Source organism: Ranitomeya imitator, chromosome 1, assembly GCF_032444005.1.
Source record: "Ranitomeya imitator isolate aRanImi1 chromosome 1, aRanImi1.pri, whole genome shotgun sequence".
Lineage (NCBI taxonomy): Eukaryota > Metazoa > Chordata > Amphibia > Anura > Dendrobatidae > Ranitomeya > Ranitomeya imitator.
Window position 1 is genome coordinate 250581543 of NC_091282.1, and position 24320 is coordinate 250605862.

General features: G+C 45.3%; 1 protein-coding gene across 1 annotated transcript in view; it reads left to right on the forward strand.

Annotated features, from left to right (window-relative positions):
* The first annotated feature begins 2578 nt into the window (after positions 1 to 2578).
* Positions 2579 to 24320, forward strand: part of PSMD9 (proteasome 26S subunit, non-ATPase 9) — a 35396-nt gene continuing 13654 nt past the window's right edge. Inside the window, exons 1-3 of the mRNA XM_069755496.1 lie at positions 2579 to 2776; positions 10485 to 10587; positions 11851 to 12044. Of these exons, the coding sequence (XP_069611597.1) occupies positions 2663 to 2776; positions 10485 to 10587; positions 11851 to 12044 (411 nt within the window). The 5' untranslated portion in view covers positions 2579 to 2662. The remainder of the gene's footprint in view (positions 2777 to 10484; positions 10588 to 11850; positions 12045 to 24320) is intronic.

Here is a 24320-nt window from a genome sequence, read left to right on the forward strand (position 1 = left end):
AACCGCCGGGGTTAAAAAAGCAGCAAATCCGCAAGAAAACCACAGCAAAAACGCACAAAAAACGCTGCGGAACCGCACAAAAAACGCGACAAATCCGCAGGTGCGTTTTCTGCCAGGAGAGGCAGAATCTGCACCAGAAATTCCTAAGCCTAATCCGCAACGTGTGAACATACCCTAAAGGATGCTAGTTTATTTTATGTAGCGGGCTTGTGACATTAAGTTTTTACATGACATCTATCTATTCTATATATTTATCTATTCTAGTCTGACCATTCGTGCTATGAAATTTATTGAACTTGGCTGATGAAATGTCAGGTTGCTTTTGAGATATGCACGTAAAAATCACAATGTGCCATGTGATTTTTTTTTCCGCACCCATTGATTTGCATTGGTGAGCGCGATCCCATTTTTTGCATCCACTAGCAGCATGCTGTCATTTGTTTCTCAGTCCGGCTAGAGCTGTGGAAAAACTGGCAGATGAGCCCTGACTCATTTACTACCAGTGGTCAGAGAGCAATGCGATGTTTTCTCGCATTGCACTTGTCGTCCAATTTATACACTCGTGCGAGCGAGGCCTTTATAGTACAACTGTCAGCTGATACATGCTGCCCAATCCGTGTGCGGCATGTATCAGGCACTGGCTGTATAAACTCAGCCAGGTATGTGTGACTCGTAAATGCTGCGGTGTTTCAGAGAAAAACATACTGCTAAAGCTGCCACTGAGTCCGCACTTTATACTACTCGTACAGGCGAGTCCCTGACAAACGTAGGCAGAGACCTGCCAATCCATGGCAGCGGGTGGGGAGAAGCTGCCAGGAATCAACCTGACCGATTAGTCTATAGTAGTGATGAGCGAATACGCCGAATATACTCGTAAGGCCGGGATCACACATACGCGAGATACAGCCGAGTCTCGCAGGTGAAAACCCAACTCTGGTGCCGGCACTCCAGAGCGGAGCGTGCAGCTCCATGTATTGTTGTGCGGCTGCACGCTCTGCTCCGGAGTGCCGGCGCCAGAGCTGGGTTTTCACCTGCGAGACTCGGCCGTATCTCGCGTATGTGTGATTCCGGCCTTATTAGAGATTTCCCGAGCACGCTCAGGGGTCCTCCGAGTATTTTTTAGAGCTCGGAGATTTAGTTTTCATCGCCGCAGCTAAATGATTTACAGCTATTAGCCAGGCTGAGTACATGTGGGGGTTGCCTGGTTGCTAGGGAATCCCCACATGTAATCAAGCAGGCTAGTAGCTGTAAATTATTCAGCTGCGGCGAAGAAAACTAAATCTCCGAGCACTAAAAAATACTCAGAGGTCACCTGAGCGTGCTCGGGAAATCTCGAGTAACGAGTATATTCGCTCATCACTAGTCTATAATCTAACATACCTGCCCGAGCTCATACAGCCAGGGCCTGACACATGCGCCAAGTTCACTTTATAAACTCAAAACTCTTCAAAAACCTGAAGTTTACGATTCAAAAATAAAGCAAAAGGACTTAAGTGTGAACACTCCCTTAGGCCAGTCTCACACATCCAGATAATTCCGGTACCGGAAAAAAATCGGTACCGGAATTAACCGTGTCCGTGTGCCCCTACGTTTCTGTGGCCGCCCGTGTGCCCACTGGGTACCACACGCACCGTGCTGGGTACCACACGTACCAGCATCTGGTGCTGAAGCCCCATTCATATCTTCCCTGCAGCAGCGTTTGCTGTAGAGAAGATATGAATAATTGTGTTTAAAATAAAGATCTATGTGCCTTTACCCCCCCTCCCCCCCGCGTTCTGAAAATACTCACCCGGCTCGCTGCCTCGCTGGCGCTGATTCCTGCTCTGGCCGCATCTTCTCCTGTATGCGGTCACGTGGGGCCGCTCATTTTCAGTAATGAATATGCGGCTCCACCCCTATGGGAGGTGGAGCCGCATATTCATGACTGTAATCGGCGGCCCCACGTGCTGCAGGGAAGATATGAATGGCGGCTTCAGCACCAGTGGGGGGGGGGGGGGACAGCGCTTAATGTAGCGCTGTCTCCTGCACGGCACACGGACTGCACACGGACAACGTCCGTGTGCGGTACGTGTTTTACACGGACCCATTGACTTTAATGGGTCCGTGTAATACGTGCGCTCCCACGAACACTGACATGTCTCCGTGTTTGGCACACAGAGACACGGTCCGCAAAAAATCAGTGACATCTGAACAGATGCATTGATTTTTATGTGTCTACGTGTGTCAGTGGCTCCGGTACGTGAGGAAACTGTCACCTCACGTACCGGAGACACTGACGTGTGAAACCGGCCTTAGGGTGACAGACCAGTAGCACTGACTAAAATGTGAAAGTGTGTAGAAGTCTTGGTCTCACTCCAAATAGCTTTTTCATTTTAGTAACATGGAGTGTAAATAAAAACTGGAATAATCCGACTGGTATTTTCTGTCCCAGTTTCTCCTCACAGACTCAGTGGTTTCGTTTGTGTTGCTCACAGGTTTAGCAGCTTCACTGCAGGCAGGGGAATCTATTTACTGCGCATGACTAATGGTGATATGACGTCAGCTTGTTTTTCTCTTGCGCGCTGAAGCTTTTTGTTCCTCCGAGGCTTCCGGATTAGTAGTCACCTGTAGCCGTAGTTGTAGTCCGGGACTCCGGTGCAGTGGGTGCACGGCTGGCAGCGATATGTCTGACGCTGGGAGCCCAACAGCCATTTCCATGCGGGATGTACAAGAACTTATCTCTAAGAAGGACGAGCTCGAGGCGCAGATAAAGGCTTACTACGATGTCCTGGAGGATGTGAGTTGTGACTTCGCCATGAAGTGGCTGGTGCTGGTGTTCTCGGTCCTGGCTGCCAGGCACACATAATATAATGAGCACACTAGAACTATGGCGCTTTATATATCTTGTACGTTATGTATGAGACCTGTACCTATAGGGTTTGCATAGACAGTGACCCGTGGCCTGAAGTAGCCATGTACTGACTGTAAGTTTATTAGTGCGACATAATAACTAGTATTTGATGTTATTTTGCACTAATATTACACAAAAATGGGAAAGCCCGCAGACCTGTCCTAGTCTCCCAAAGTGACCAGTCACAGTGACCCTTTCATTTCTAATAATGCACTTAAAACATGAAAGCTGTGCTGTGATTGGCTGCTACGTGCATAGCCAAGTTTTCATGAATGCTTTTTTCCAGAAAGAGCAGCACATTAGTCCGAGTGACGACGCGCTTTGTGTAACACCGACATAATGGGGATGCGTTGTCATAATGCACAAAAGGCATTGTTTCTGGTAAAAAAATGAAAGCAGAACGTTCAGGTTCTCCCATGTGATATGCAGGGACAGCCTGTGCCCGGCTTCTGCTGACACCCGGCTTCTGCTGACACCCGGCTTCTGCTGACACCCGGCTTCTGCTGACACCCGGCTTCTGCTGACACCCGGCTCCTGCTGACACCTGGCTCCTGTTCACACTGCTACAAACAACGGTCGGCCTCCGTAAACCGCCTGCTTTGTTTTTCTCCATCCGTGTGTACTGACAGACTTTTATCTGCTATTTTTCATCCCAGTATGCTGGAAAAAAAATAAAACTTTTTTTCAGCGTTCTGACCCATTTACCAGTACAAGATGAGGCATTTTTCCCCATTCCAGAACAAGCATTTTTTTTAATCTACTTGCAGTTTAAAGAGTTGTAACTTTTTTTTTTTCTTATTCAGATATTCAAATAATTTTTGCAATTTTTTTTTTTTTATTATACTTAGGGCCTAAAGTTTCTTTTAATTTATTTTTTAAAAGTATCGTCGGGAAAATAAAGAAAATACATGGCCGTTTTCATATATATCTTTTTATTTGTGACCACAAAGGACCACTGACATACATTCTAAAATTTGTCCCACCTTTTGTAATAATAATTCTTATATATTGAACACAGGCATTTTTTCCCCCGACAGAAGAAGGGCTAATTATAGCAATGTGGATTGAAAGCTTTTTTTGTTTTTGTTTTCCTGCTGTTTATTTTTCATTCATTCCATACACATTTATTTAAAGGGGGGAAGAAGGGGGGGGGGGGGGGCAATAAGGTCGCAAAAGACTTTTTAAGGGGAATTTTAACTTTATTTTTTACCTTATTTCCCTTGTAACTGGGGCAGGTATATTTGCCCAAGTTACAGTGAAAATTCAGCCTCCTGCCTACATATCAGAGCTGACTGGATCTCTTGGGACCCACAGCTCTTGTACCCTCCCTCAATCCAGTGATAATATGATGACTAGTCAGAGGAGAACGTTCCATTAGTGCATTTTATTACATTAAACAGATCACTTGTTCATCTATGTGTATACAGCGGTCGGGAAGCCAAACACTTTAACAAACCATCTTTGCCTTTTTTATGGGCTCATCTGCACGATGTCGCTGCAGAGTAGGACCCGGACATTTATGGGAAGTCTGCAGGTATTTCAACAGTAAAAATGGACTGCACTCAGATTGCATCCGTGTGCTGTCTGTTATATTTTGACCCATTGATTTGAGTGGTGAGTTTCATCCTCTGATCAATAATGGACATCAGTTTTTTTTTAAAAAATTTTTTTTAAATTTGAGAGGCCTTACCTCTATATACCATATTTTTTGGACTATAAGATGCACTTTTTTTCTCCATAATTTGGGAGGAAAATGTGGGTGCATCCTATAGCACGAATGTAGCTTACCCAGTTCGCTGTGGGGGGAGCAGTGGTGGAGGGCTCTCAGGAGCAGGGCTCCAGCGGTCTCCAGCAAAATGGCTCTGATGCACAGATCAAGATCTCGACCTGTCATTGAGCCAAGATCCCAATCTGCGCATGCGCAGCCACCGTGGCATATTGTAAGAGGTCAATCTGAGAATGCGGCGCCCGGCACCATTTTGCCGGGGAACACCGGAATATGAATGTGCGCAAGCTCATGCAAATGCGGAGGGGCCGAGGGCCCTATCTAAAGTCCTGCCCCGATGCACGGATAGGCTATTGCACCAAAACTTCTAAAGTGAATAAAACAAGAACCAGGAGGCTGATTTATTTTTTTCACTGCAGGTATCCAATAAATCAGCGTAACAGGGCCATTATAGCCATAATTTTACGTAACAGATTAAATCATGATTTCTCTAGTAGCCTTCCACGACAGCCACCAGGAGGTTGTCTCCATTCCCTAATGGGGGACAGGAAGCACAAGAGGTTAAAAACCCCTCCCACCTCCCATTAACCAGTGTCTTTCCTGTCCCCCATGGGGCATGGAGAGGTTCCTGGTGCGCTGCTGCGGCGGCTCTAAGCAGAGTACCTGTATTAATTTTCTTGCCGGGCACTTAAGGTCGGGCCCCCCGCGGCTTCCTCCTGCGCTGTGCCTCCCGTCTCCTCGGGATTCTGGGACCGCATTCCCCGGCCTCCTGCGTCCTCTTGCGGGGATAAAGCTGGTCGGGGTGCCCGCCGGAGGCCTCCCTGAGCTCTCCGGCGTTTCCCCCTCCAGCGCGCGCTGTTCGGCGACCCGGAAGTCAGGTGACGCTCCACTTCCGGGTCGGCGCTCCTGTGCAGGAGTGATACAGGCCAGAGAGATGGATTACCGAACGGCGTGCGAGGCACGCTGCATCCTCGCACGCCTGCCTGGGACTCCGGAGGGGGAGGGGCGGCTAATTGCCACGCGCTGGTGCAGGCTTATTTTCTACATAAGCTGCGAAGACGTCTCAGGTAAGCTGCTGTAAGCATGGATGCGTCTTGCCCTGCAGCTGCAGAGCCCAGCGCTCCCCAAGCCCTAGTAAGTACGGCAGAGGGGGTCCCATTTAAAGGCACATTTTTCAATATACCTTTTCTCACACGGCTTCCTCTCTCATTGCAGGGAGTCAAGCCTGGCCCTAAAAACATTACCAAGCGCAAATGTGCCACCTGTAATGTAAAAATGCCAGATTGGGAGAAAAAGTTATGCCAACCTTGTACAGATAAAATCGTCAGAGCGGAACACCCTTCTTTGATTGATGAAATTCGCTCCTTGGTTAGGCAGGAGGTTCAAACCTCTTTGGCCACACTCGCCCCACCTCCACCGACACCACCATCCTCACCTGGTCCATCACTCCCTAAAAAGAGGAAAATCCAGGAGTACTCTGAGTCAGAGTCTGAGGGGTCTTATACGTCTTCCTCTGTCAAATGGGAAGATGCGTTACCCCGTAAATCTGCGGAAATTAGGAAATACCTTTTTTCCTCTGAATATATTGAGGAATTGGTATCTGCAGTGAGGAACACTATGGGGCTAAAAGAGGAATCAGTTCCTCAGTCTATACAAGACGAACTGTTCGGCATACATACTGAAAAACAACCCGGGTTCCCCGTCCATAAAAGCATAATTGATATGATTAATAATGAATGGGAATTGCCTGAGAAACGGCTAACAACGCCTCCAGACTTTAAGCATCGGTTCCCTCTTGAGGAGGACCTAATAAAATGGGACATTCCAAAAATTGATGTCCAATTGGCTAGAGTGGCTAAAAAGACGGCTCTGCCGTTCGAGGATTCCTCCCAATTAAAAGACCCCTTGGATAGGAAGATTGAGAGCCTTCTCAAAAAATCCTGGGAAACGTCTACCTCAGCCCTCAGATACAATATAGCATCCACCTGCGTGGCCCGCTCTCTCTTCCGTTGGATACAAGAGTTAGAAAGCCACATCTCTCAGGGTACCCCAAGAGAGGAGGTACTGGACTCTTTGCCTATCTTACACAGGGCAACAGGTTTCCTTGCAGATGCCTCACTGGAATCTATCCGGGTGGCCGCCAGATCCTTGGTCCAGACAAATTCAGCCAGAAGAGCTCTCTGGTTAAAGATGTGGAACCCAGCGAACAGTATGAGTCTGGGCAAGATGCTGAGACTGACGTCTTTGCTGAGCAGTTCCCACTGTGGCCGAAGCGGAGACGTTACGTCAAAAATAAAACTGTGTTCTATTCCCTTTAAGGGTGACTACGTGTTTGGGCCCTCCTTAGATGACATCTTAGAGAAAGCCACAGACAGAAAGAAAACCCTTCCTGAACAGAGACCTCCCAGGAAGCGTTTTTTTCTTACAGCTTTTGGGTTGGATTCCAAATCTAAAAAAGTCTCAGCTATCACCATCAAAGGTGAGGAAATTCCTCGGAGTCCTCTTGGATTCAGAAGGTCAAAAATCCTTCCTACCAGAGGAACATCGGATGAATCTAATTTCCAAGGTCTCACACTTCAGGAAACAACGTTCTCCGACCTTACGGGTTGCGATGTCTCTTCTGGGTTCGATGACGGCCTGTATACAATCAGTCCAGTGGGCTCAGAGCCACTCCAGAGTTTTGCAGGCGCACATCTTAGGGAACTGGAACGGGAATCCAAATTCCCTAAACAGAAGAGTTTACACTCCAGGGAAGGTAAAAGCCTCGTTAACCTGGTGGGCGATCCAATCAAACCTACTGAAGGGGGTCGACTGGGTGCAAGATCCGCTAATTACAGTAACAACGGACGCCAGTCAAAAAGGTTGGGGAGCAGTGGTCTCGCAAATTCCATTCCAGGGTCTCTGGAATCAGAAGGAAAGCTCCGGTTCCTCCAACTCCAGAGAACTGTTGGCAGTGGAGAGGGCCTTTCTGGCAGCCAGCAGTCTCGTTATAGGTCAACATGTCAGAGTGTACTCGGACAATATGACGACTGTTGCGCATCTAAAACACCAGGGGAGTCCAAAGTTCAACCAACTAAGAGCAATTTCAAACAGAATATTTTGCTGGGCAGAGAAACATCTCCTCTCACTTTCAGCGATACACCTCAAGGGGTCGGTGAACGTTCAGGCAGATCGCTTAAGTCGTCACGTCTTGCATCCAGGAGAGTGGAGCCTGAAGGCGGACGTTTTCAAAATGTTGACAGACAGGTGGGGTCTTCCCGATATAGACCTTCTAGCGTCCAGCCAGAATGCACAAGTCGAGAACTACTTCTCCCTAAACCCCAAGGACAGGTCTCAAGGAGTAGACGCCTTTGCTCATACTTGGAGGTTCCATCTAGCATACCGGTTTCCTCCAATACCGTTACTTGCGAAGACCCTCCGGAAGATCCGGGACGATCAGGTCCAGACTATCTTAGTAGCTCCAGCATGGCCGAAGAGGAGCTGGTACCACCTCATCGAAGAACTGAAGGTGGACGGTCCAGTCTTTCTTCAAGTATCAGAAGATCTCCTCTGCCAGGGCCCCTTTTATCATCCAGAACCACAGAAGTTCAAACTGGCAGCCTGGCTATTGAAGCCCAGGTACTAAGAGCTAGGGGCCTTTCAGAGTCGGTAATATCTACTCTACAGAAATCTAGAAAACCTATTACCAATGCCATATATGGCAAAATCTGGAATAGATTCTCCTCGTGGTGTCATCCTCATAAACCTGACCCTTTTCATCCTAATATTTCACAAATTTTAGATTTTTTACAAAAAGGATTAGAGTTGGGGCTGAAGCCAAGTACCTTGAAAGTTCAAGTGTCAGCCTTAAGTTCCGTCTTTGATCGGGACCTTGCGGGTCATCGTTGGATAAAGAGGTTTATGGTCGCGGCATCAAGACATTGTCCAAGAAGACAAATTTTCGTGCCATCATGGGACTTAAACATAGTCCTAAAAGGTCTTACGGCTCCTCCATTTGAGCCATTATCATCTTGTTCCTCGCAACTTCTGTCCTACAAGACGGCCTTCTTGGTTGCAATTTCTACCGCAAGAAGAGTAGGGGAAATACAAGCCCTTTCAATAAGAGAACCTTATCTTACCATAAGAGATGATTCCATTGTGTTCCGTCCAGATCCTTGTTTCCTACCGAAAGTAGTGTCAGAATTTCATCGATCACAGGATATAGTCCTCCCATCGTTCTGTCACAATCCTTCAAATCCGGAAGAACACAGATTCCATACTTTGGATGTACGACGTATAGTGTTATATTACTTAGAACATACTAAATCATTTAGAATTGACAAAAATCTCTTCGTTCATCTTTCTGGCAGAAACAAAGGCAAGAAGGTAGCGAAGAGTACCATTGCCAACTGGATAAAAAAGGCCATTTCTAAAGCATACTCAACTCAGAATATTGCTGTTCCTGCGGGCCTAAAAGCCTATTCCACCAGATCTACTTCTGTGTCTTGGGCTGAAAGGGCTGGCGCTTCATCGGAGCAGATTTGCAGGGCAGCAACATGGTCTTCCCTACACACTTTTACTAAGCATTATAGATTGGACTTCTGGTCCAATCGGGATCTTGCTTTTGGCCGAAAGGTTCTTCAAGCTGTGGTCCCTCCCTAAATACAGAATTGGTTGGCATTCCTCCTGGTGGCTGTCGTGGAAGGCTACTAGAGAAAATAGAATTATTCTTACCGTTAATTCGGTTTCTAGGAGCCTTCCACGACAGCACTAATTCCCTCCCGATGTTCTTGGATATTTTTCTGAGAACCTAAAGGTAACCGGTGCTATGGGTTCTGTTGTAAGTCACTGGTTAATGGGAGGTGGGAGGGGTTTTTAACCTCTTGTGCTTCCTGTCCCCCATTAGGGAATGGAGACAACCTCCTGGTGGCTGTCGTGGAAGGCTCCTAGAAACCGAATTAACGGTAAGAATAATTCTATTTTCAGGTTCTCTTTAACAAATTCCACTGCAGGGTCATCTGTCAATGTGGCCCTACATCTGTTGCAAAACTACAACTCACATCATGCTTGGATAGGTTGGGATGATGGGAGCTGTAGTTTGGCAACAGCTGCAGAGCCTCACAGGTTGTGCAAAACTGCTGTCCCCATACAAGTGTGTTGCACAACCTGTGAACCCTCCAGTAGCAGATCTCCCCCATAATAATGCATCAACAGTAGATATCCTCCATAACAATGTCAGCTCAGTAGGCATGTTATTAAATATCTTACTACCTTTTTTTGCTTACATTTTTTTTTCCGATTTTTTTCCTCCTATAAAACCTAGGCGTGTCTTATGGTCCAGTGCGTCTTATAGTCTGAAAAATACGATATATGTCAGGAAAAGTACTAGTCACATACTTGAGCATTTCCATAAGTCTCCTCTCGCCAGAGAGGGATCCAGAGTGTCCTTTTTATCACTCCTTGTGTTGCACTCGCAGAACCACAATGTAAAACTTTGAATGCAGGTTCTTGACTTCTAGTGATTTCCGCACTCTCAGCTTTGATTCTGGGCATTATCAGCTTTTTCTTTCATATTATCTACATGTACACCATTAAAAGTTATGACCTATTAACTACGTTCTTGACAATAAATGGATTGGGAATGTTTTTCGACCAAAAAATAAAACTGTCCACCTGTCAGTATATCAGTAGTTTGGGCAGCAGTTACAGTTAGGTCACTATGTTTCTTTATAATTATATTGATAGTTTTAGTTTTGTGGTTTTTTTTTTCTTTAGGACAGTAGGGATTTTTGTTACTGAGGTGAAGCAAAATGTGTGGCTTTAATTGTTTTAATCAAAAGTTAATTTTGTTTTACATTTATATGCTTTTTTTTTTTTTAAATCTTGCAGCAAAAGAACATTGGAATGGAAGGGCCCCTGGTTGACAGAGAGGGATTCCCAAGAGCGGACATTGATATTTACCAAGTGCGGACTGCGCGGCATAACATCATCTGTGAGCATTACTTCTCTGCAGCAAGTTCATGTTGTATACGGTTTTAACATACCGTAGTTTTCAAATCATGCCACCACATTGTCCAGAAGTGGCTGCTTCTCGCCAGATCTTCTATTTCCTACAACTTCTTCTCAGTCACCATATTCCCCCACATAATATATCAACAGTCTGTACTCGACTCTGGTGACAGCGGCGTTGAGGCGGGGGCTTGCCTGACGTTATGTCACATAAGCCCTGCAGCCAATCAGTGGCCGCTAATGGGCCTCTTCACTCTCTCTTCCTTCAGATGTAAGTGACATATTGAGGAGGTGAGAGAACACCAGTAGCACTCATTTTTTTTTCGGATGTCATTTTCATTCAAGGTAAGTGAGAGTGAAGTGGCCGCTACTGGCCTGCAGGGCTCATGTGAGAACATCATGCAAGTCTCGGGAAATCTAGCACTAACATCGCTGGAATGGTGCAGACATCCAAGGTTAGTACATTCTTTTATTATTTTATGTGGGGGAATATGGGGATTGAGAAGGGCTTTTAAAAAATAAAAACAAAATTAAAGTGAACCGGTCATGTCAAAAACTATATGGGAACAATCTGCAGGTCCGTGGCATTTTAAAGCCATAATGCCGCCTCACTGAAAGACCATCCGCCAGGAAGAAATTAACTTTATTCACTATTAGCTGTGGCCGGTGTGGCTTCAGTCACTGCTGTAACTACCCACCGGCACTGACTGACAGCCAGCTCTGCGCGTAATCACTGTGGACCCAGCTGTCTGCCAGCGCCGGGGAGCTGTGATGAAGCTACACCTCTATTTCTGCATGTTAGAAGCTGCTGGGAGGAATACAGTTAATTGCCTTCTGATAGCCAAGCTTTCAGTGTGGTGGCCACACGGTTTTGAACCCTTTAAGGAATTGGGATTGTAGCTTCTTGTTATTCTTCTAGGGTCCTGCAAGTTTCATGCTATTTTGATGATTTACTGTTATTGCCTTATGCTTTGGATTTTATACAATTTTGCCAGATTTAAAGAATGAACAAGAACAGTAGATAAGGAGCAGATATCAAATATGATTGGTTCCAAGAAATGCATAACATGGGCAAAGATTTAGTAAAATCATTTCCCTTGATCAGAATAATCATAACATCTGTGGCTTGCCTAATTTTACCAGGCTGCTCATTTTAATTATTTTAATTATGGTATCTACAGTTTATTATAATTTGTGCATGGGACATTATATGCAATGTTTATAATTTTGTTTCTCACATTTTTAGGTTTGCAAAATGATCATCAATCCATCATGAAAGAAATTGAAGAGGCCTTGCACAATTTACATGCCCGAGAAAAAGAAAAGCGAAAGAAAGATGAGGCAGAGGCCAAGGCTGAAGCACAACAACACAACCAAACTTTACCCAATGCCTTTGCCAAAGTTGATGCAGTCACCCCAGGATCTCCAGCCAGTATGTGTGTAAGTGAATGATGTTGGTAGTGCTCCTACCCTAGTATTGTCTCTGCTGGCATGATATTGCATGCACTAATGGCTCCCATACCTCACAGTATTAACCCCATTCTGATGTTTGTTGTAATAATACGTCCCTGGGCCTATCTTACCAGGGACATATTATGACATCGCAATTGCCCGCGCACATGGGGGTGTGCGGGCGATCGCCACTGGGTGTCAGCTGATTCTAACAGCTGACACCCATCACTAAGTGCCAGGAGCAGTCACACACCGCTCCCGGCACTTTAACCCCCTAAATGCTGCGATCGAAAGCGATCGCAGCATTCCAGGAGCAGGCAGAGGGCTGACAGCCCCTGTGGTGTGATGGGAGTCCTGATCGTTGCATGGTGACCCAATGTAGTCATGACGACATCCGGGTCATCAGAGCTAGAAAACACTTGCTGGTCATGTGGAGTGCATGATGAGCAAGCTTCTCTGTCAGTGCAGAGCTGACAGTTTCTATGGCATGAAGATGCATCAGCATCCCCATTCTATGTGTGCGCCTAATAATTTTATACCATTGGGCAGTGAAGAAATAATAATACAATTTTTACCATGAAGATTTTGTTATCCCCAGATTTAACATTTTCATACTGGGTAATGGGTAAAAATGGCACCAAAATCCCAAATTTGTCCCACAATTTCTGCAGAATGTAGAAATACCCTATATGTGGATGTACAGTACTGCTTAGCCACAGAGTGCTATTTGTCTCCTAGAGCATAGATTTTTCTAGAATAGTTTACGGACTTCATATACAGAGCCCCCAAGGGCTACAAAAGCAGAATCTCCCCTCATGTCACCTCATTTTGGAAATTTATCTACACGTATACTGACGATTTTGACTACAAGGGTGTTTTTCCCTTCACCATGACAGCGAGAGATGGCATCCGCCCCCAGGAACAGGAAACCTGTAGCAGAGATATAAGAATGGGGCGGCCCCTCTCTCCTCAGTTTGGTTTCCTGTTCCTGCAGGTGGACGCCTGTCGCAGAGCTCCTACCTCCGGAGGGATCTCCCTCTGATGATTCCGGTCCGGAGGCCGAGGTCCGCGGGGGGGCCAGCCGTAGTCGGCGGCATCGCGCGCGGTGCTGTCCGGTGTCGGGCTGCTGGGTCCGCGCCATCCCTTTCCCTCGCTGGACTCCCCGGCGACCGCTCTGTGCAGGAGGCTGGTCCGGGGATATGGGGGCGTGTTCTTCACTGGCGCCGAAGTGAAGGATGACGACTTCCGGTCGCAGGAAGTGACGTCACACGCCGAGGGAGCCGGTGTGCTGGACACTTCCGGGCGGAAGCTGATCCAGTGGCGCGCACACCGCTCCTCTATAAGATACAGCAGCAAAGAGGAGTCGCTGGTCCTGCTCTTCAGACGGAGATGACCGAACCAGCGGTAGATCCGGAGCTGCTGATGCCTGCGCCCAGAATGTCGGAAGACACTCAAGCTGCAGCGGTACCCAGGGTCCTGGAGGGGTGAGTGCCTTTGTAAGGCAAGCTACACACACACTGATACCCTGTGCACTATGTTTTATAGGAAGGGAAAGCCACCTCCAAGCAAAAGAATAGGGTCTGTCCACTATGTAAAGAAAAACTCCCTAGGCTATACAGCAAAAAGATCTGCCAGCCCTGTATCGACAGAACAGTTGCGGAGGAATCTTCTTCCCTATTACAAAACATTAAAACAATTATACGGGAGGAAGTTAAATCTACAGTTAAAGAACAGTTGAAACATCACACAAAGACCCCCCCTCCCCCAACAAGTGAACGAGGGTCGGACATAGATTCAGGGGATGAGCCGGGAGCCTTAACCCCCTCTGATGCCTCAGATTTAGACTCCTCAGATGAGGAGTATGGCCACCCATGTTTTCAGTCGGAGGACATTGGGAAGCTGCTCAAACTTGTCAGAACGACTATGGGGGTAGAGACCCCTAGGGAACCACGGACAATCCAAGACACCATGTTTAGCAACTTGGAGGAGAAGAAGCGAAAGTTTTTTCCCTTCCATGATAACATAATCAAATTAATAAAACGTGAGTGGAAAAAGCCTAATAAAAAGATGTCCGTCCCTCAGGCATTAAAACGCAAATACCCCTTTGATGAGGAAGTCTGTGAAAAGTGGGATAAGGCTCCTAAACTAGATGCAGCCATCGCTAGCACCTCTAAAGGGGTTGCGTTACCATTTGAAGACATGGGAGCCCTAAGGGACCCCCTCGACAAAAAAGCAGATGCTTTTCTAAAGTCGGCTTGGGAAGCAGCAACATGGTCATTTAAACCCGGGGTTGCTGCCACTTGCACGGCACGTGCTATGGTCAAGTGGTTAGAGGAGTTAAGTGACCAAATCAAAAACAAATGCCCGAGAGAGAGGCTTCTGGAAGCATTGCCCTCTCTGCAAGGCGCCGCAAGATTCCTAGCAGACGCCTCGATAGATTCGGTTAGAAGTGCCGCACGTGTGTGTGCGTTATCCAATTCAGGAAGGAGAACATTATGGCTAAAAAATTGGACAGCTGACTTCCAATCAAAGGTCAAACTCTGTGGAGTACCCTGTGAAGGGCAATACCTTTTTGGAAAAGCTCTAGACGAGATCCTTGAGAAAGCGTTGGACAAAAAGAAGCGGTTTCCACCTCCTTCCTTTCCCAGGCGCCGATGGGATACCTCTCGTTCGTCCTTTCGTGGTGGATATAGAGGGACCCGCGGCCGATCAGATGACAGGTCTAGTCGAGGCAGACCCTGGAGAGAGCGAAAGGAAAGGGGATTCCTTTTCAACAAGCCTCCCCCCCAAGCCTGATCCCAAAAGTCAGTGACGCCAGCATTCCGGTGGGGGGAAGACTCCGGCGGTTTGTCCATCACTGGGCAGCGCTGCCGGCTTCTCAATGGATAACAAATTTGTTGTCAGAGGGTCTGAGGTTCAAGTTCTCCAACCTCCCACCAAATCGTGTAAAAATGACCCAGGTGGCGGGAAAAAAATCAGGCCATATTAGAAAGAGAAATTTATCTCCTCATGCAAAAAGAGGTGTTAGTAGAAGTACCCCATCAAGAGATAGGGAAAGGGTTCTACAGCACTTTATTTCTAACACCAAAACCAGACGGCTCGCTGAGAGTAATATTCAACCTAAAGGCCCTAAACCATCACATTCAAATAGACAAATTCAAGATGGAAACTTTAAAGACTGCAGTAAAAGTACTCGACCCAAACTGTTACATGGTGGTGATCGATCTTACAGATGCTTACTACCATGTGCCAATCGCTGTCCAACACCAACAATATCTAAGATTAGTGGTAAATCTGGGGGAAACCCCTGTCCATCTACAATATCAATGTCTTCCTTTTGGGGTAGCCATAGCGCCCCGTATATTCACAAAAATTATTTCCGAAGTAGCATCTTTCGTCAGAAAAGAAGACATAATGTTGGTACCCTATTTGGACGATTTTTTGATAATAGCAAAAAACAAAGAAAGTTGCGAAAAAGCGGCCGCAAGAGTACTGGAGGTGCTGACCAGTTTAGGATGGATGATAAACCTGAAAAAATCAAGGCTTGTCCCAACTCAAACTCAAGAATTCCTCGGAATCGTGTTAGATTCAGTCAAGCAGGAGTGTGTCCTCCCACAGAGGAAAGTTCAATCTATTTAGCAGAGAGTACAGTCATTCCAACTACAACAGACTATCTCTCTGAGGAATGCAATGTCACTCTTAGGAGTCCTAACGGCAACAATTCCAGCAACGCGATGGGCACAAAGCCACACACGAGAGTTACAATGGCAGATACTAGCCGAACAAGAAAGAAATCCATACAATCTGAATCGGAAGATTCTTCTATCACCAAAGGTTCAAAACTCACTAGAGTGGTGGCTGAAAACAGAAAATCTAACCAACGCAGTGCCATGGTCAGTACGAGATCCAGTAGTCATTACTACCGATGCGAGTCCGTGGGGTTGGGGGGCACACTTAGGAGATCAGGTCCTACAGGGTCAATGGGGGAGCCCAATGACAACAGCGTCCTCCAATCTAAAAGAATTGTCTGCGGTAAGACTAGCACTTCTTCATATAGGAAAAAGGATTCTGGGAAGACATGTGGTGGTGTTGTCCGACAACAACACAACGATAGCTTATATAAACCGCCAAGGGGGCACAAGATCAACATCCCTTATGGCAGAGGCCAAAGAACTTTTTATATGGGCCGAAAACCTTCTTTCACTAACCGGAACATACTTGAAAGGATCAGAGAATCAAGTAGCCGACTACTTAAGCCGTCACACGTTACATCAGGGGGAGTGGTCCCTGAACCAGCGAGTATTTGGTAAAATATGTGCCAGCTGGGGCGTTCCAGACATAGATCTGTTCGCCACAAAACAAAATCGGAAGGTGAAGAGGTTCTATTCTCTGAACCCAAGAGAACACCCGGAGGGGGTAGACACGTTCCTATATCGGTGGAACTTCCATCTAGCATACGCATTCCCCCCAATACCATTAATCCCGACAGTCCTCAGGAAAATTCGGGAAGACAAAGCACGAGTGATCCTCATAGCTCCCTTTTGGCCGAAAAGAGCATGGTTCACGTGGCTCAGGCGCATGTCTATCTCGGACCCGTGGATCTTTCCGGATGCCCTGGATCTCCTATACCAAGGGCCAGTTCAACATCCCCAAGTTCACAGGTTGCATCTCACCGCCAGGAACTTGAAAGGGGACTTCTGTTAGCAAAAGGATTCTCAAGCCCTTTGGTGACCACATTGCTCGCTAGCAGGAAAAAAGTGACCTCAGACAAATACCAGAAAATCTGGCAAAAATTCCTAGATTTCTCGGGGCGACAGTTGTCTAACTCTGGTCAACAGGTCCCGGTAAAGGAAATTCTTGAATTTCTCCAAAAAGGGTTGGAAAAAGGTCTGTCTACTAGCACCTTAAAGGTGCAAGTCTCTGCCCTTGGTGCACTGTTTGATCATAAACTTGCTGACCACCCTTGGGTCTATAGGTTCATTCGAGCCTCCTTTACTTCCAGACCCTCAAAATTAATACCTAAGGTAGCTCCCTGGGATTTAAATTTAGTTTTAAAGGCTCTAACCGTTTCCCCCTTTGAACCTCTTGATTCTATATCAATAAAATCCTTGACTCTAAAAACGGTTCTTCTAGTTGCCTTAACGTCTGCCCGCCGTACTTGTGAGTTACAAGCTATGTCGGTGAACCCTCCTTACACTACTTTCCATGATGACAAAGTAGTTATTAAAACCGACCCTGCCTTTCTTCCGAAGGTCAATTCTAAATTTCATAGAGACCAGGAAATTATTCTGCCCTCTTTTTGTTCCCAACCAAAATCCCAGGGGGAGAAAACCTTCCATTGTCTCGATGTCAGACGCTGCCTCCTTCAATACTTAGAGGCCACAAAATCTTGGCGTCAGTCATCGGCCCTTTTTGTCACCTTTCAGGGGACAAACAGGGGAAAAAAGGCCTCAAAGGCAACTATTGCACGGTGGTTGCGTACGGCTATTTCACTTTCGTATTCTTTTTCTGGTCAAGTTCCCCCACAGGGTGTTACGGCTCACTCCACGCGTGCTATAGCCACTTCCTGGGCGGAAAGGGCTAACGCCTCGATAGAACAGATTTGTAAAGCGGCAGTATGGTCATCACCCTCTACCTTCTTCCGACATAATAGGTTAGACTTAGGTCAATCAGACTTGTCTTTTGGGAGAAAGGTGTTGTCTGCTGTCGTCCCACCCTAGGAATCTTCTATTTCTTCCTCTCACGTGCGGCGCTGTCATGGTGAAGGGAAAAATGATAATTACTTACGGGTAATTTGATTTTCCAGAACCATGACAGCGCCGCATTAATTCCCGCCCTATCTTCGTGATGGTTGTGTGATTCACAAAAAAAAAAAAAAACTTATTGTATATAAGTAAATGTATATATGCAAAACATGTGTGTAGACAGAAGGTAACGAAAGATTATACAAATGTAAATATGATACATAACTGTGTACTAACAAAGCGGTCATCTTCCATACTCTGGAAACAAACTGAGGAGAGAGGGGCCGCCCCATTCTTATATCTCTGCTACAGGTTTCCTGTTCCTGGGGGCGGATGCCATCTCTCACGTGCGGCGCTGTCATGGTTCTGGAAAATCAAATTACCCGTAAGTAATTATCATTTTCTAAAAACAGGCAGCAGTGGATGTTGCTGAGCGAAAATTGCAAACTGCCATTGTAGTGACCAGTAAGTTATGCCCAGCCCATGCTTCTGAAGAAATATACCTATAAATTAGGTGGCCTGTCATCGCTACAGAAATCTCTAACATGTGGACGCTAAATGTGGTTTAGACACACAGTTGCTCAGAAGGTAGGGGGGCATTTGGATTTGGGAGCGCAGAAATTGCTGAATTTCTTTTGGGGGGGTGAGGAGCCATTTTGCTTTTCCAGAGCCTTTGTACTACCAGCAATGTGGAAGCCTCATATATTTCCATTAACAAGTGACAGAACTGAGTGGGTATTTGCTTTTTTGTGGATTACCTTGAAGCTTTTATTGGGAACATTTTGCATAATGTTTGGGATCACATCTACACTGAGCACTTACTTTGGGGTTTCCATCTAATTCTCTTGAGTGATGAAACCCCCGAAGAATCCTTTCACTATAATGAGGCAGCAGAGATATTCTGGACTCCGTCTGACCTCTATTTAGCGGTGTCCTTCTTTCCAGAAGTGCACAAAACTGTGGCGGACTGCACTTTTTTGCACCCCTTAGAAAGACAGACACCGCTGGATCACAGGTCAGTTGTCATCCACAGTGCCTCCATCTGCCTCATTATAGGGAATCTTCTGCCTGGGGTTCGATCTCAATCAAGTATTTCAGACATTTACACGGACACCCCAAACGCCTGATAGACACAAATACAATTGAGTGTGTGGAGGGAGCGATGGCCGGGGCACAGGCAGGGACAGGAGTGAGCGGTGTCAGTGACTGACTCTGCTCCCCTGCGTGCCCACCACTGCTGAATGCCTGCGGCTGGGGGAAGGTGCTGGGAGGCCGCAGGTTTTTCTCCCAAAGTGCACCTACCCCTCATCCTGCCCCTGGGGACTAGTGCAACTTAACCAGATGTTAACTGCTCGATTCCTGGAGATTTTTAAAGCTGTAACTGCAACAAAATGCTGACCATGAGACTCGCTTCAATGTTGAAAAGGATTGTCTTGATGAGGTGAAATACTGTATATATTTTTTATTGCTTTTTATTATTTCCTACAACACATGACACATCTCTGTATACCTTATCATAATAAAGGTAGTTTTACCCACACATATGAAATCTATATCCCAGATACATGTACCTGGCTAATAAGACATACATGATGCATGGTTCAGTAATGGCAGGGATATTTAGGACGCAATACTGTATACGATAGGAGTCACAATTTATATAATAAGTGCGTTTTACAAAGGTTTGTGCAACTTTAAGTCTTCGTATGAAAAATAGTATTTACTGACACACTGGAGTAATATTACATGAAGATTAAGCACTGATTTGTCAGTTTTCCTAATCTGCAGTTATTGCAGGTGAATATTTAACCATCTATTTCTAGTCTCTGATACATTGGTAGGAATGAGATCTGCATGCTGATTTTAGTATTCTGCGGAGATGTTAGTGATCGTATGGAGTAACTATATACAGCAGTTTTTTGTAAAGACATTTCACCATCTGGTCTTCATTGAAACTACTTATCCCAGTGCCATCTGTTGTGTGATTTGACCAATGTAATGCTGAGTCAGCCTGCCCACCTACTCTAGATCACTTCTTTATTGACCTTTATTGTTGGATGGTCATTGATTACACGTTCCTCGGGCAAAGGTTAGCCTAATAATAATCAAAAAATAATCAAAATCAGAAGTTAAATAAGTCAACTAAAGCTAATTTTACATCACACTCAGACCTATAGCTAATTGTATATAATATGAATCTGTGCATAATGTCAAGATAAATGCACAAATCTGATGCTACAGGCGCTTCTCACAAAATTAGAATATCCTCAGAGTTAATTTTATTTCAGTTCTTCAAAACAAAGTGAAACTCCTATTATATGGAGTCATTACAGAGTGATCTATTTCAAGTGGTTATTTCTGTTAATGTTGATGATTATGGCTTACAGCCATTGAAAACCCAAAAGTCACTATCTCAGTAAATTAGAATAATTAACAAAAAACACCTGCAAAGGCTTCCTAAGCGTTTAAAAAGGTCCCTTAGTCTGTTTCAGTAGGCGCCGCAATCATGGGGAAGACCGCTGACTTGACAGATGTCCAGACACTCCACAAGGAGGGTAAGCCACAAAAGGTCAACTCATTGCTAAAGAAGCTGCCTGTTCACGGAGTGCTGTATTCAAGCATATTAATGGAAAGTTGAGTGGAAGGAAAAAATGTGGTAGAAAAAGGTGCACAAGCAACCTGGATAACAGCAGCCTTGAAATGATTAAGAAAAGGTCATTCAAAAATTTGAGGGAGATTCACAAGGAGTGGACTGCTGCTGCAGTCATTGCTTCAAGAGCCACCACACACAGACATATCCAGGACATGGGCTACAAGTGTATTCCTTGTGTCAAGCCACTCATGTCTAATAGACAATGCCAGAAGCATCTTACTTGGTCCAAGGAGAAAAAGAACTGGACTGTTGCTCACTGATCCAAGGTGTTGTTTTCAGATAAAAGTAAATTTTGCATTTCATTTGGAAATCAAGGTCCCAGAGTCTGGAGGAAGAGTGGAGAGGCGCACAATCCAAGATGCTTGAGGTCTAGTGTGAAGTTTCCACAATCAGTGATTGTTTGGGGAGCCATGTCATCTGCTGGTGTAGGTCCACTGTGTTTTAGCAAGACCAAAGTCAGCGCAGCCGTCTACCAGGAAATTTTAGAGCACTTCATGCTTCCCTCTGCCGACAAGCTTTTTGTAGATGGAAATGTAATTCTCCAGCAGGACTTGCACCTGTCCACACTGCCAAAAGTACCAATACCTGGTTTAAAACAGCATCACTGTGCTTGAATGGCCAGCAAACTCGCCTGACCTTAATCCAATAGAGAATCTATGGGGTATTGTCAAGAGGAAGATGAGACACCAGACCCAACAATACAGATGAGCTGAAGGCTGCTATCAAAGCAACCTGAGATTCCATAACACCTCAGCAGTGCCATAGGCTGATCACCTCCAAGCCACGCTGCATTGATGCAGTAACTGATGCAAAAGGAGCCCCGACCAAGTATTGAGTGCATTTACTGAACATACATTTCAGCAGGCCAACATTTCAGATTTTAAAATCATTTTTCAAGCTGCTATGATAAAGTATTCTAATTTACTGAGATAATGACTTTTGGGTTTTCTTTGGCTGTAAGCCATAATCATCAACATTAACAGAAATAAACACTTGAAATAGATCATCTGTTTGTAATGACTCTATATGAGTTTCACTTTTTATATTGACGAACTGAAATAAATTAACTTTTTGATATTCTAATTTTGTGAGAAGTGTATATATATTATATATATATATACCTGTGCATGTGACTGGAGCTTGCTACAACTGCAGCAGAAACGGATGAGTTTCCTCTGTATGTAATACCCCATCAACATTATGTACAGCAGATGTCTCGAAGTGGTTAATAGCAGGTGAAAGCTTTTCCAGACATCTATTTTTCCCGACCACCTTGTACATGTGCACCTTCTGCTCAGCCAAATCTGCATGTGCTATAAGTAGATAAAGGGGAACAAGCTGCTGCCAGACACACCTGTATCTTGACCCCCAACATTCTCAATCCATCTTTCACCCAACATCTGATATCAAGGAAGAATTTGGACATCCCCATGAATATTAAATGATTGACCAACCTCTAAAAATTGATAGATTGTTGTGTATGACCAACTAAAGGGAACCGGTCATGGGGATTTTATAACTCCCAATTAATGTCGTGTATGTACAGGCACTTTTTATGCTGATATACCTTGATTGAAGAAATGTTTTGCTGGTTTTGAGAAATCCAGCTTTGCAATCGCATGCAAATGAGCCGCAAGTGTTTTGCGGTGGGACAGCTTTCCTGGTCTCCTCCCTATTCCTGGGCTACTGCCTATCTCTTGTGGCTGAAGGACCGGTTACTCTTGTTCCAGTGACCTGCCTACCCCAACATGGGAGTCAGAGGCAGGCGGGGAATAGAAAGTCTGGCTATGTCCCACCCCAAAGTACTTGCAGCTTATTTGCGTACAATTTCAATACTGGATTTCTACAATCAAGGTATGGATTTTCAGAATGAGATCGCCTTTATGTACATGACATTACTTTGAGGCATAAAATACTCATGGTAGGATTGTTTTTATAATAAGTGTAAAACTGATTCCTTAAATGAAAATTCCTATCCTGTAAGGCTATGTTCACACTTTGCGTTGTCCTTCTGCGGGTTCTCCCGCAGCGGATTTGATAAATCTGCATGGCAAAACAACTGCGGTTCTCCCTGCAGATTTATCGCGGTTTGTTCCGCGTTTTCCGCTGCGGGTTTCCGCCTATACTATTGATGCTGCATATGCAGCAATATGCAGCATCAATAGTAATGTTAAAAATAATAAAAATTGGTTATACTCACCCTCTGATGTCCGGATCTCCTGGGCGCTGCACCCGGCGGTCCGGTTCCAAAGATGCTGTGCGAGAAGGACCCTTCGTGACGTCACGGTCATGTGACCGCGACGTCACCGCAGGTCCTGGTCGCACAGCAACTCTGACCGGACGGCCGCGTGCAGCGCTGAAGACTTCAGAGGGTGAGTATAACATGATTTTTTATTTTTTAACCCCAAATATGGTTCCCAGGGCCTGGAGGAGAGTCTCCTCTCCTCCACCCCGGGTAGGAACCGCACATTATCCGCTTACTTCCCGCAATGTGGGCACAGCCCCATGCGGGAAGTAAGCGGTTCAATGTATTCCTATGGGTGCAGAATCGCAGCGATTCTGCACAAAGAAGTGACATGCTGCGGGTTTTAAACCGCTGCGTTCCCGCGCGGTTTTTCCCGCAGCATGTGCACAGCGGTTTGCGGTTTCCATAGGGTTTACATGTTACTGTAAACGCTATGGAAACTGCTGCGGACCCGCAGCATCAAAATCGCGGCAGTTCCGCGGTAAAAACCGCAAAGTGTGAATATAGCCTTAATGTATGATCTATCAATGGGGTATGCTTTAAATGTGTTATGGATGTTGACCACATCAGAGACCCTGCATCTGTGTCTAGAAAGTGGCCCCAGGAGCGGACATAGACAGAACAGGGCCCCTGTACAAGAACAATATCTGGGCTCTTTTCAGTCCAATTGTTCATTCTAATGAACATCTCCACCTGCTTTTTAAGGGGGTCCGCATCCACCCACCATTTGGGCCCCCGTGTGGCTGCACAGGTTGCCCTAATGGTATGTCCGCCCTTGTGTGGCACCGACACATGCCACCCTCAGTTGAGAAATGAGAATTCCAGTGACCTTCCCACTGAAAGCAATGAGTGAGGAGGCTCCTCTCGTGATGTAGAGGAGGCTTACATCGGTGGCTGTACGAGATGAGATGCCGATTTTTCTATTTTGTGTTTTACTTCTCTTCTTCCAAGAGCCATACCCGATTTCAGTTCTTTTGTCGATATAGCTGTATGGGGGCTTATTGTTTTATTATTTTTTGTTTTGTGTGTGTTTTTTTTGCAAGACTAGTTGTACTTTTCAGTGTCCCCATTATTTTACCATACGATGTGCTGGAAAACAAAATAAAATAAATGCCAAGTGTGGTGAAATAAATGTGTGGTTTCCCCCCCCCTCATAGAACAGCGTTCATTGTGCTGATACAATGGTCTGGCCTATGATTCTCGGTCACCATTTATTTTGTTTGACTCGTAATGTTTCACTTTTTTGGTCAATGAGCTGTGTGAAGGCTTTTTTTTGGAAGCTGACATTTTTATTGATGCCATTTTGAGGTTAAGGCATTTGTTTGCTTCCTTTTATATTTTTTTTCTGCAGTGTTGCAGCAGACGAAAGGTAAAAAGACACTTCTGGTATTTTTGATAGTGTATGTATGTGTGTATATATATATATATATATATATATATATATATATATATATATATATATATATATATATATATATATATAATTTTTTATTTTATTTTTCTTTATTTTTTGTGTATATATATATACATACATACATACACACACACACACACACACACACACACACACACACACACACACACACACACACACACACACACACACACACACACATATATAT